This window comes from Pundamilia nyererei, unplaced genomic scaffold, assembly GCF_000239375.1.
Source record: "Pundamilia nyererei isolate P.nyererei 1_Seehausen unplaced genomic scaffold, PunNye1.0 scaffold00003, whole genome shotgun sequence".
NCBI lineage: Eukaryota > Metazoa > Chordata > Actinopteri > Cichliformes > Cichlidae > Pundamilia > Pundamilia nyererei.
Window position 1 is genome coordinate 6,951,061 of NW_005187404.1, and position 14,680 is coordinate 6,965,740.

The following is a 14,680-nucleotide window of genomic DNA, read 5'->3' on the forward strand; positions in this document are numbered from 1 at the left end:
TAAGAAAAGGGATTAACTAGTGAATAACAGCATCGGCCATGCCTCACAAGTAAAACCTCATACCCATCATCACCCTTCCATACAAACCTGACAATTAGCTCTTTAACACATATGGATGGAGAATGGGAAGGAAAGCTTTGGATTGCTGTAAGTGTATTTGCCTGTATTGGATCCGAGTGTGGAAACACAGCCAGTTTGTTTTATCACTGCTGTTGGTTTATGACAGAAATTACACATCTTACTTCCTCGAGGCAGACAGACAGGCAGGTAGATAAGCAGGCCAAGATGTTACAGCTGTATGTATGTATGAGGGACGGGGATGTCGGGCGGGTGAGCGTGTTCATGAGTTTATTTATTTGAGTTTTATCATTCATGTGCGCGCAACTGTGCGCTTGTGTGTGTGTGTGTGTGTGTGACAGGCAGGAAGTGCGTTGGCAGCTTTTCAGGCATGGATGCATGACAATGACTACAGTGACAAGAGGGATCACGGGTATGCGGAGGGGAAATGGAACATGAAGAACAAAACAAACAGGCGGAGGGGGTATATGTAGGGGGTGGGGTGGGGGGTTGAACTGATGGCCCCCGTTTTGCACAGAAGGATAATATGTCAGCCGGCACAGTGTGTTTTTGGATTGTTTTGCGTGGATGAGAGTGTGTGTGTGTGTGTGTGTGTGTGTGTAACAAAGAAAAAAGACAGATAAAGAGATAGCACGCTTGCATCAAGACTCAAAACAACATCGTGAAAGTGTGTCAGAGGAGGCGCTGCTAGGCCCAATCTCGTGCTCACCTAACCTTCAAATGACATTAGGCGCCCCGTCAACATGCGATGAGTCACTCCCAACCTGATGTGATTTATTCAATCGTGCAGAGTAGCCTGGATCGCGGGACACAAATCACCCAGATGGAAGCCAAGGAGCGGGGCTGGGGCTGCGGGCTACGTGTGTGTGTCGGCAAATGTGTGCGCCTAAGTGGATTCGTGCACTTCTTGGTTGTTTTGACCGTCTGCGTGCATGCGCCGATCAGATTGTAATGTGCACGTGCACGAGCTGTGTGCGTGCGTGCTCCATTACGTGCAAGATGAAGGAGCTGCATGATGCCGGCCACTCGCGATCCATGAACCACAAAGTCGTCTTTTTCACAGAGAGAAGCCGTGAAAGCCCCGCGGAGCTCTACGGTTTCCCACCCTTTCCATGAATCATGTTTTTCTTTAAATCTCTCCACTCACTGTGACCCAAGGGCCAAGATTTCTATTAGATCTGACAATTAAGGCTCAGGATATTAACAGCTGGTATTAAGTGGACTTAATGGGGAGTGTGGAAAATAAACTGGCACGGAGAGCTTTATCGCGTAAAGTAAAAGAAACAATTTTTGATACTCTCTGAGTGATGCCTTTTCCACCTCATCACCTGTGTGTCTAATTCACCATCAACTAAAGGGAATTTGTGTTCCTAGATTAAACACTACATTATCCAGGACCAGAGTCTCTGAAATCACAGAGCAACATTAATGCAGTGAGCAGCATGTTTCAGAAGCTAATTTGAGGTGGTAATATCTAAATTGTTATGGCTTTGAACAAAGAGACAAAGATGAACAAAGAAGAAGAAAAAAGACCCTTGTACATCAGGCAGCATCCTGCGAATATCATTAGCGCTAATGAATAGTCAATGAATGGCCACTCTTTCACATTTCTAATCTCCAAATAGAACTTACAGGCACATGGACGGTTGCCATTTATAAGTAATGCAGATTAGCAAACAAAGAGCAATAGCTGAGAAGCACGATGGAAACATGTTGCTTTGATACATTTGAATTGTACATTGCATAGCTGGAAACATCAGGCTGCGTTCACCAGAATGCAGTACAATAAGTCTACTTGATGATGATGATAAGGGGGGGAAAGGAGCATCTGTACCACTTCTTCCTTCCCTAATTTCTCACTCTAGATTAATAACCTCAGCTCGAAACAGAATAAACCAAACAAAGTCAAAACAAAGAGTGAAGACAGTCAAATCCTTAAGTAGGCATGACAAACCCTCCCCTCGTGATGGGTAGCTGCGTGAAGACGTTGATGAGCGTCTTGAGATGATGATTCAGGGAAAACAGATTAGGCAGGGGAGCAGTCTGGCAGGTCGTTAGTCAGGGATGTCAGGACCAGATACAAATGAACTGTCAGCAGAGGAGGAAGACAGAAGCAGGGAATGGTTGGACAAAATAAAGAGACAAAAGGAGCTGAATGGAAAGAAAGAGGAGAGGGAGAGAGCAGACGCCAAATGAATGGGAAATTTAAGGACGACTCCGATTTATGGGACTAACCAATTTGTGAGGGAACTGTGGAGTTCCAGAGCAATAATTTAAACAATTAACAACTACAATGGCATAATTGCATTAAACATTGTTAAAACATGCATAATTAATCTTGCATGGCCTTCTTTAGAAATCCATACATTTACAATCAATTGTAATAACAAGAGCAGACCAAGACTGCATGCAGTACCTCAAACAGAGCTCAAGATAATTCCTTCACAGCATGCATATAAACGAATCCCAGAATTCACAAAGATATAGCAAAAAATGTCAGATTTGCCAATCTCACTGTGGAAAAGAATAACTTCTTTACATCACTTCTAAGGTTGGCCGAGCTCCTGCTAACGGACGGACATGCAAACCAAAACCCATCATGTGATCCTCTTTGTGGAGGTAATGATGAATGTTTGAATTTAAGTACACAGTGTTTCATTCGGGTATCTTAAATATGACTTGTAAATGAATGCTTGTTCTAAATTGAATCATCCCTCTGCAACATGCATCAGTTTGTGAACCAGACAGGACTGGGGACATTTGCTTGTCTTTTTCATCCGTTTTTTTTATTGGTTTAGAAACTTAGGGAGAAGAATGGTATTAGGTACCCATCCATCCATTATCCAAGAGTCAGCCAAGAGACCTCCCCAATGTGTTTTGGGTCTGCCTCTGGGCCTGCTTCCAGATACACATGCCTGAAACACCTAAGAGGTGCACTGTGGAAGCTGGGTGATGGTAATGAGGAGGGACTCTGGCTGGAAATTCAGGGCCCTTAATTGTATGTTATGTATTTGAGATGATTGTGCCAGCATGTTAATGTATTTACTGCATAAGATGCACGATAAATTAAAAAAAACCTTTAGAAAGATCCTTCAGCGTAAGCACATTTTAACACAGTAACAATAATGTGCTTGAGTCATATAGTTTATTATACTAGCAGAGAGTCCCACCTGGATCAAGTGGCCATGTGAGAGGAGGAAAGGGGGAGGCTATTTAAAAAATGCCCAACTCGATGTTCAGCTCAGAGTCCATTAGCCAGTTAACGTGTCATGTTATTACAATATTTATATAGCGACGCTCCAAACTCATTTGCTTGTTGCCATCTAGTTTCAGCACTGCCTCTGTTGTCTAGACGAGTGGGCAGTGACTTAATACAGCAGGTTACCTCAATTAACCAGGATTTACTTTTTTTGGCAAAAACATCTAGAAATGCAGATTTATTTATCAGGACACAAGACCTCTTTAAAATACTAATACGCAAAGTTGCGTGATCAGCGAGGCCACCACATCATGCACCCTTGTAGAAGCTAATTCCCAATCAGCATTACTCTCAGCAACTGCTTTTCACTTGACACAAAACTGCAAGCCCTCTGATTAACTTTCACTTGCTCCACCGTGCAATTATGCGCATAACCAAACTGAAAACTCTTGACAGCAATTTAGACAGATTAGATGTTCTTTTGATCAAAAGACATATTAAATGTTCCCATTCGAGAGACACAGTTTTAGATTACGTTCTAGGTTAGCGACACATTTGAACTTTGCTTTTGTTTTTGCATAATTTCAAGTATCATCAGTGGGTGAAACGATCTGCCTGCACAGGATAACTAAAGATCACCAGAATCTAAGGCCATCGCCATAAAAAAGCTGTTGCTAATTCACTCATGGTTGTATGCCTCTGTCAGTATTATCAGGCCTCAGTTGTTGACTTTTCAACGTTTGGAGATAAAATGTCATTGTTTCATCGTTTTATCATATTTTACATCTGTGTGTAATATTGTCATAATTAAGTTCTTGAGTTATCGCCAAAAATATGATTTGTGACCTTGGTCTTTGAGGCTTGAGTGAATGTTTTTATGGATGAAGAGTTCAAAAACATAAAGCTGCCAGTGCAGCATATCAAACACATGCAGTCAGTAAAAACTGCCCTCAGCTTATGTTTGATTAAAAATGAATGTAATCATCACAAGTTGACCTCTGACCTCGAGGTCAAGGCCACTGGGATTGAAACTTGTCCAAGCTTTTTAGTAAATGCACCTATTGTATGACTGTTCAAGTCCTAGCTGACTTCCTTCTTGAGTCATTTCATTTACTGGTTTTTCAAAAAACCTGACCTGCTCTTGACCTCATAACCTTGAGGTCGAGATCACTGAGATTTCAGAACATTTGAGATTTTAAGTAGACGCACAAATGATCTCAATTTAGAAATACCCCATCAGCTTTTTACGGCTGAGGGTTAACAAAAAGTGGTACAGATGATGTTTGGATATTATTTTTAGATAATTAGGAGAGTACACACATATACGCTGTGCATTCTCACACCCATGAACATGAACATACCACCTGTACATACATACCAGATATTACTGACTCTACTCTTATCTTTATCATCTGTCTTGCTTCACATGTGCCTGTGGTTCAAGAGCTATCACCAAAATACATATTTAGAAGTTATTTCACTTTTAATAAATTAAACAAGTTATAAATGAAAAGCACTTATCATCTACAGCTCCCTTTGGGGTTTCATGTGCCAACTAGGGATGGACAATCTAGCCAAATGATCATATGACCGTCTTTTGGAATACAATCAAAGGATCTGAAATACAGTGTCAATTACATGCTTGCCTGGATACACTTCTCTGCATTATGTTTTACTGTGAATTTAACCAGAAAGTTGTTAAAGTAGCGATTTTATTGCTGTGAGACTTTTTCGAGACGTTCTTCCTGGTGAAACCAGTCACATTCTTGCTTCGTCAATGTGGACTTAATGTATTTACTTAGCTGACAGTGAGGGGAAACTCACAGAAACCACAAGGCCTTGCCGACATTGTGATCGCCACGAAAGGATCAAGGATGTGTTCGGCAGATTCTGCAGACTTAAAGAATCCAGAGTGAAACAAGCCAGGAATTAAGATGGATAACACTGATGCACCTTTCCTCAAACATCAGTGAAAAAAGACCTATTTTCTCAGTCTATTCTTTTATAAGTCTCATATTGAAATATATGAAAATTTACTCACCAGCCACTTTGTTAGGTACACCTGCACTGAGTGAATTCCAGCACCTTGCTGCATCTACCCCTAAAGAATTAATGCACTTTAAAGGACAAATGGGGTGAGACTGGGTAGTAGAAAGGTGTACCTAATGAAGTGGATGAATGAATATAATAATAATAATATGAACAATTATGCACCTATCCAACTTATCTTGCAGGTCAGTGTGTGTAAGCTACAGAGATGTTTTGGGTCTTTTCCTTATAATTTTTAGTAGCAGACTATTAACCCAATATTTTATTATTTATTGCAGACTAGATATGTGTGATAAAACATGCTGGTGACAAAACTATTTAAAATGAGAAGGCAGAATGAAAAAGCTGTTGGTGTCTTCATCAACCTGAGTTCATAGTATTTAAAAAAAATTAAATAAATCAAGCCAGCTACTGCTGCTGTGATCTGAGACTATAAACATAAATAATTAATACTGTTGGACTTAAATGGAAACGACTTTGACCGTGATGTGTAAATAAACATTTTCATTTCCACGTCCCCACAGGTCGGCTTTGTGAAATGGCAGCATACTTCAAAAAGTACATGAAAAAAAAAACACAAGCATTGAGCGTATTATTGCTATTTTAGAAATGTACTATCACAGTGAGATTGGAAAACAGGCACAACGAAATGAAGTGCGATGGAACATAATGGAAGTTGTTCTCGTCCTCTTTTGTGTTGTTTTTATTTGTGTGTGTATGTGTGTGTGACGAACACAATGCGCAATCGGCACGGCCATTAAGAGCACAATAAATAGGATGAATCACTTATTACAACATCTAAGGACACAAACGTCCTTCTATTTTCTCCACTTACAGCTTCAGCATCACATCTCAGCCTGACAGGTATCATGGTCCTGGGTCCTTAACCCACTATTTCGAGATTTTTTCTGGACTTGTTATTTATTTCATTAAAGGCACAAGATCGTTTATGTTCTAATTCTTGAGTATTTTATTTTCTAGTGTTACTTTTTCTTGTTTTATTTTTAGTTCTGCTTTCATTTCCAGTCTGTCCTAGTCTCGTTTCATTGTTTGTTTACCTTTGGTCTCCCCAGTGATGTCCTGCGTCTTTTTTGGTCTGTCTGCATTCTGTCTACATGGCCGTCTGTGTTCTCTATCTTGTCAAATTCACATGTCTTAGCCTGGGTGTTACTTAGTGTTTTATTTTGATAGTCCCATCTTGCATTTGTCAAGTGTCAGTTCTGGTTCCTGTGTCATTTCAGGTAGATTCTATTCAGATGCGTTCCCAGGCGTTTCCACTCTACCCCAATCTCCTCTCTCTGTATTGTGTCACATCCTCCATCGTGGTGTGTATAGTTTATGGTACTCTGGTTAGTTAGTTAGTTACTATTCTGCTTCTGTTACTCTTTTGCCTGCACGATAAAAGCAATGATTTTAAGTTATGTTGTGTCTGCTGAGTCCTGCACTCTCTGTTTTCCACACGCCCCGTTTTATGACACCAGGGGCACGATGCTGACCATTTTAATGATGCTGAAACTATTAACAATGCTGTCACTAAGCAATAGCTGCTTCTTCTTCTTTTCTTTTCTTTTTTATAAAGAAAATGGTGGTAATGGTAGTAAGAGGGTGGTTGTGGTCATCATCTTGTATCTGCCATGAATCTGTGCTTTGTTCCACTCTGCAGCAGACCTGCTAGTCTGCAAGTGGATCGCAACAAAGGAAGAATCAGATGACAATGATCTTATTGAGGTGTGGAGGCAAGAGAAAAACAAGCAGGCTGAACAAAGAGAGAAGAGAAAGGAGAGTTACAATAAGAGAAGTGACTATGTCAAAGACTGTGGAGGAAAACATGAAGATGGCAGCAGCCCACTCCTAATGAGTCATAAATCAGCTTGATATGAATAATCTCTACAGCACTATTAGAGCAAAGTGTTTTGAACCTCATTAATTTCTATTAGGGAGCAGCTATCTTCTAAGTTTACTGTAGCATCAAATTTTCTCCAAGCCGCTTTCGTTACGATCGTCCTATAACTTTCACGGATCCCTTAACCTTTATGTGACCAAACGCCATTACTTCCTTTTCATTTTTAGCACATGTAACAAAACATGCAAAAGCTTGTTTTTAAGCATGCCCAGTGGACATTAAATATTCAAGAAATGCCTCTTAGACATTTCAGTGATAATGATTCAGCTGTTAGCCTGTTACTGCTTCGAAAGCATCTTTGTGAGGAAGCCTTTACTTTAGCTGCCTCCTCAGCTCTTTCTCTGTTTGCTGCTGTCACCTCTTTTAAAGGCAGTGTGGCTGTAAACAGTATACAACACCTAGTAATGAAGTAACACAATAATCAAAGTAAGCAACTGTGCACTTCACAGTATGTAATGCAATGGGATTAAATCCATGTGGAAAAAGGTAAGTCCAGCTTTAAAAGCAGCAAGACAACCCATGTGATAGACCGATGACTTGTCGAGAGAGAGACCCCACATTTTGCCCCCCGAAAATGCCAAATGGAGGGAAGGATGGATGAGTCACAGCCAGACTGATCAGAAAAAGCAAAGAAAGACTCTAATGATGATGACTTCCTCATTCGTTCAACAGGTCCCGTCTGGCTTTCTACAATTATAATTACAAGACAAATGGCAGCACAAACAACACCAGCAGTTGCAGCAGTATGACTTATAATAATTAGTAATATTTATTTGTTTGGTCCAGAAGTGCACTTCACCCAGTGAGTGAGGCCAGAATAGCAACTGTACTTGGTCTCCAATTTGCAGTCACATTAAACGAGCAGAAAAAAACTGCCTGTAAAGCCCTGATTAAACGAGGCTCTACAATTTCTCTGTCAGAGCTCTATCCACTCAATCACTCATTCAAGGCAGGAGCATCAATTAAAGTACTATTTTAATACAGCGCTCGAAATCAACATGTTACGCCCACGCCATTTTCCGTCTTCTTACCAGAGAGGTGAAGATGTAAGTGTAGTAGACTGACAGCATTCCCAGCTCTGATGCCTGCAGAGAAAAAAAAAAGACAGGAAGGGCGACAGATGAAAGATTAAAGAGAATGTAAGAAAAGTGCAAGGCACATAGGATTGGTTATTGAACAAAATGATATTAAGTTTGAGGTCAAAGAAACACAAAGAGGTGGGAAAACAAAGCAAAAAGCAGGGATAGTGATAAAACAGGGTAGAGAGGTCAGTGATGCAGTGTAACTTGAACTCTGGTGTGAGCAGACAGATCAACTGCACATCTCGATAACACCGGGCATATTCTTATCTGACAAAGGTTCTCAATAGAGCAGTTAATTTCTGAGGAGCATTAGTATGCCGTTCGACACTCTGTCTTACAATTTGATTAAATCAAGTCAGAGTGAGGAGCAGTTGTGAAGGACAGGGTGAACTTCTCATGGTTTCATTTCATTAAAGCTATCATAAAAGAAAATCATGAAGGAACAGATTTTAGAATCAGAATCAGAAAGGGTTTTATTGCCAAATGTTGAGCGGGTTTACAACATTAGGAAATTGCTGCGGTGCTTCAGTGCAAACATAGTATTATAAATTAAGCTTAAATAGACATGAAAATAAAAATAAGAATAAGAATTAAAAGTGCTAAGTAGATAGATAAATATATACATGATATATACATGAGTGCAGGTGGTGATCAGTGCCAAACATGGAATGATGCAGTGAACACAGCGTAGGGTCATGTGTTAGTGGTGGGGACAGTCATACGGTTATTGTTCATGTGTCCAACAGCAGAGGGGAAGAAACTGTTCTTATGGCGAGAGGTTCTGGTGCGAATGGACCGGAGCCTCCTGCCTCAAACAGACTGTGTCCAGGGTGAGAAGGGTCAGCTGAGATCCGAGCTGCACGACCCAGTGTCCTGGAGGTGTACAGGTCCTGCGGAGATGGGAGTCTGCAACACGCTGCAGTCTCTGTTTGTCCCTGATAGTGGCTCCAGCATACCACACGGTGATGGAGGAGGTAAGGATGGACTCGATGATTGCAGTGTAGAATTGCATCATCGTCCGTGTTGGCAGGTTGAATTTCTTCAGCTGCCTCAGGAAGTACATCCTCTGCTGGGCTTTCTTAATGACGGAGGTGATGGTGGGCTCCCACTTCAGGTCCTGGGTGATGGTGGTACCCAGGAAGCGGAATGAGTCCACAGAGGTGATGGGGGTGTCAGTCAGGATGATGGGGGGGAGTGGAGCTGTGTGCTTCCTGAAGTCCACAATAATCTCCACTGTCTAGTGCCACAACGCACATTATCATTAAAACCAATTAAAACCCATAAACCTGTAAATATCAAGTGGTTGACAAAAAAAATGTTTTTCAAAAGTCCCACAGTGAGGAGACCAGATGTCTCTGTTGTGCTGTGGGGGGGCATCATGTTCTCATGGTTTGGATTCTCTTAGAGGAACAAGTCACATTAAATCAAACTTGTTATCAGTTATCTCTTTTATCTTATGATGAAACAGATGTTTGAAATGAATGAAAATGAGAATAATATCCATATAGTTTCCACAATGAAATTATTCTAAGTGTGCATCATCAGAAAGACTTTAATAACAGATATTTACCTGTGAGCCAAACAAAATCTTATTGTGTGCTGAGTGTGAGTATCAGGTGTTCAAACTACAGTAAATAGTAAAATACTAAAAACATGAAAGGTGCTAATTATTACAGCCTTTTTATTATTAAACTCCAAATGACTGCTCAAGATGTTTTTGTACAGCTTGTACTTTTGCAAACTTAAGCACGCTATTAATCTAAAAGTACCCTGAGCTTCTCTATGCACAGTAAATTACATGCTTCAGGGGGGTTGTTTGTTAAGGTCTGCCCTGGGGTTACACGGCAGGTAAGGGTAGCTAATGGTACAAGGCGGCTGAAATGTTCTCTCTTTGCAGAAAATACATAAAAAAAACTGAATATTTCAAGCCACTGCCTCTTTTCTGTGGGTGACCTCTGCCTTTAATAGCACCAAACAGAAAATGACATTATGACCCAGAACGCTTTGTTTGCTACCCACACTTTATTCAGGATGTACAACACCGCCATAGCTAATGGCTGATGAAAAATCCCTTCGGTCTCTTTTGCTACTTTTGAAATAAGACTTCTTGCGTTTTGTTTTGGGTTTTTCTTTTACTTTTGATCTTGTGGTTGTTCAACCACAGCTTTTGGTCAGAGTGCACAGTTTGCACTGCACCATATATACTGGACAAAGTCTTGTAATAAACAGCTGTGCACAGAATTGGGAGGCCTGAATAAATGAGATTAAACACAAAATGCTGACCTAAACCCACCTGAATGCTAAAACCTCAGAGAGTGAGACCTTTGCCGGAAGACGGTTTGAAGTAAGATGTAAACAAACTAATAAGGGGCAATGTCTTGCATGACATAGGCCATTCCTGTCCCTTTAGACAAGCTTGGCGCTCTCATGATTATCTGAGACTCGTGAATATTCCAGTGCAGAGCTTTGATATGTTTGGCAACCGCACACTTCACATGAGGTTTGATTGCCAACTTTCTACCACCCTGCCACAGGACTGTCTTTTGACAGGCAGAGACAGACAGCGTGACGCAGAAAGAAGACGGGCTATGCGAGAGCCAAGGAGATGGATGAACAAGACCACATGGCGAGGGTGGTGTGAAGAAATAAAGTGAAATCCTCTTCACTGCATTTGGGTGCAGAGAAAACACAGAGAGAACAGAGAGTGGTGAGAAGAAAGACCAACTCCATATTCAAACTGAAGAGACAGATGGAGAACACACAGAGAGAAAGAGACAGTCCAGTGTGGACTCCTGCTGCTCTGTGGTTGCTATGGTGACTAGATGACCACTGAAAGACAACCTGAAAACTTTACTTAGACTGAAAACTACTGTGATATATATGTGTGTGTGTGTGTGTGTGGGGGTGTGTGTGTGTGTGTATATATATATATATATGAATAAGAGGGAACAATTAATATAATGAAAAAACAAGAGAATCATCTTCTTCTCCATCCCTCTCCCAACCCTCTTCTGCCCCCACTCATTGTCACCTCCACTCTAGCTATCCATCTATTGTCTTCAAGAAATAATGAGGTGTGTATTAATTACTAAGAGACCATATGCTGCTGCCACACACCCTCGCTTCTTCAGCTCCAACCTGCACCGATCCCATTATTACTTTTTACAGCATAAATGTCCAAACAGCAGGAGCTGTATCAGTAGTATTACATTGCTGTAAAAACAGATTTTTCTTTCTTTTGCGATATTTGCCAAAATATAACTAATTAGACAAAAATTACAAGATTAAATACAAAATGCAGTTTTTAAATTATGATTTTTTTTTATTAAGGGATAAAAATAACCAAACCAACCAGGCCCAGGTTGAAAAAGTAATTGCCCTCCCCAGACATGAATTAACGGTGATTAACCACATTTTTAGTTGATTTGACTTTCACTGGCCACGACCAAGCCCTGGTTACCACTACCCTTCCTAAATCAAGAAATCACTTTAATAGAAGCTGTCTGAGAACAGGAAGTAGGCTAAAAGTTCTCAAAAAATCAACACATGCGATTCACAAAACAATGTCACTGACGTCTGTCAGTCTGGAACAGGGCAACAATGCCATTTCTATGGATCTGGGACTCCAGAGAACCCCAGCAAGATCCATTATCCACAAATGGAGAAAACTTTCAGGGGAGGCCTGGTCTACCAAAATGACTCCAAATGCATTTAGATTAGATTCGAATTTGGGATTCAACAATAAGAAGCGTGAAAACAGCATCCGTAGCAGAGCTCCACGGGGAAACTGCTGACTCAACAGAACACAAAGGCTTGTTTTGGGGATCCACCATCTGGTGGATATCCTGGACTGATGAGACAAAAGCTGAACATTTTTGGAAGGTCCTGTTACATCTGGCTTAACACTAACAGCATGCCATAAAAAGAACATCACACCAACACTCAAACAGGGTGGAGGTAATGTGTTGGTCAATTATTGCTGTAATTGATGGAACCATGAATTCTGCTCTGCACCAGGAAAGCCTGAAGGGGTTTGTGAAGCTAAATGCCACTTGAATGGCTAAAATAAAATAAAATAAAACAAAATTAAATAACATTTTGGAGTGGCCTAGTCAAAATCCAGACTTAAATTAGATTGAGATGGTTACACAGGCCAGTCAAAATTCCTCCACAGTGATGTCAAAGAGTCATCGCCACTTATTACAAATGCTCGACTGCAGTTCTAAATTCCTAATTCTAAATATTAGGTCAAGGGAGCAAATCATTTTTACACAAGGCCATGTAGGTTTGGACAGACTGCCTTAATAAATGAAATCATCATTAAGAAACAGGATTTTGCATTTACTCAGCTTATCTTTGCAAAATGTAAAAGCAAAATATTTGAAAACATCTGAAACATCTAATTGTGACAAATATGCAAAAAAGAAAAAAGAAAGAAAAGAAATCAGAAAGGGGGAAAATACTTTTTCACAGCACTGCACATTAAAGTAAACGTGTCTAAGGTCATATTAATGTTCCACAGCATTAATTACTGGTATGTGCCATTAGCAAAGAAACCACGCAAAGGTCACACTGATATGCTTCTGACAGAAACTGCACTCACTGGTGTTGTCAGTCGTTTTTTCTCTGTTTATGTAAAAGAGGAGGAACCAGTAGATAATAAATTCACTTCATGTGATACACTGTCTTAAAGAAAAAACACTTTAAATAAAATGAATGAAAGGTACAAAAGTGGAGAAAAGGCCTTTGTCTTATGAGTCTGTTCTTAAACTAACCTGCAAAACATTTGGTGAAATCTTACTTCTCGACACTCAGTCATTGGAATACGACTGGATTTTATGCACTCCTACATGTGCAGTAATTTGAAAGGACGTGCTTGTTTGGCAATATCGCTTGCGTTCATTTCCTTTTTAATTTAGGCTTAGATTTTGAGCATAACTCTGTCTTTGAAAACCTGTGCCCACTTAAACACAAATTCTTATCATCCATCTTGCAATTCAACACTAAACGACTTAAAACTTTTCCAACTGTCTCCAAATACTGGAGAAAGTTGAACAGTTATCCTTGAACAATTGTTGCCACCGGCGTTCTTCCCTCGCTTTCACTTTTTGAGATTTATATGAATGTGGAGTGGTATTAATCCCAGACCGCAGGCACGGAATAAAGAGAAGCGTTATCAGTGCATACAGATCACGGCTATCGTGTGTCCCATACTAACCCGCTCCAAAATGATATGTGACATTGTGGCATTGGCATCGACTATTATGGTGGGAGTCTTGTCATCTCGAATCTCCTTTAGGAGTGGGGTCGGGTCCTGGCTGTCATCAAGCATGCGCACAGACAGAGTCTCCTTGGAGATGAGGAACTGCCTGAGGAGCTGCTCCAGGTTTAATAAGCCTGCCGGTAAGACACACATGGAAAAAAGAAAGAAAGAAAGGAAGAAAAGAAAAACATGAGAGACAGAGAATTACTCATATTGAAGGAAAGAATCTCCCAAGGAAATGGTACTTTAAATGCATTTTTAAAATTAGGATATATAGCCAAAAAGTTAAGGAAAGTCAACAACATTTAGAAAGTTTGATCCTGCAATGCAGCACGAGCCTAAATATTCAGTGTCCTTATACAGTCGTGTGAAAAAAAAAGTTTTCACAGGACTGCAGAGTCCTGTGAAAACTTGAGTACACTCCCTGATTCAGTAGTTTGTAGAACCACCTTTACCATCAATAATTTGAAGGAGACACTTTCTGTGTGACTTTATCAGTCTCGCTCATGGTTGTGGAGAATTTTTTCCTTAAACGAGGTTAGTCTTTATGCAAGCCTGCCACAGCATGTCAGTGGGGCTGAGGTTAGGACTTTGACTGGGTCACTGTAACACCTTGATTCTTTTCACTTTCACCCATTCTGTTGTAGATTTGCTGCTGCGCTCAAAATAATTCTCCTTCATGACCCAGTTTGGGCCAAGCTTTAGCTGTTGCATGATGCATGACTGCAAGCTGCCCGAGACCTGTACTATGAAGCAGTATTTTCTCATATCCAGGTAATGTCAGACTGGCCCTGGGTTTTCTGTACTACAAAAACAAAACTCTCATCATGGTAAGTTATGCTGGTAACGTAACCTGCTCAAGAGCAGATCCCTAATCAGGTTCCAGATCAGGGATCATCAGGTATGAAATCACCATCTATTGAGCCTCCAGTTCTCCAGAAAAGCATTACCATTCCCGGGTGTTTGCATGGATAGTAGGAAGCTCTTTCAATCTAAAATCTTGCTGTTTTATACTTTGAGTTTTCCAGTTGTAAAAATGTTATTCTTATGAAATAAGCAGTAATATATTATCCTACATTAGGACCTCTGTTTGTACTTTATTTCAA

The 14,680-nt window shown here is 40.4% G+C and overlaps 1 protein-coding gene across 1 annotated transcript in view; it reads right to left on the bottom strand.

Annotated features, from left to right (window-relative positions):
- Positions 1 to 14,680, bottom strand: part of LOC102199689 (glutamate receptor ionotropic, kainate 4-like) — a 306,415-nt gene that overhangs the window by 39,634 nt on the left and 252,101 nt on the right. Inside the window, exons 7-8 of the mRNA XM_013910444.1 lie at positions 13,530 to 13,708; positions 8,261 to 8,314 (exon numbers count right to left, since the gene is read on the bottom strand). Coding sequence (XP_013765898.1) covers positions 8,261 to 8,314; positions 13,530 to 13,708 — 233 coding nt within the window. The remainder of the gene's footprint in view (positions 1 to 8,260; positions 8,315 to 13,529; positions 13,709 to 14,680) is intronic.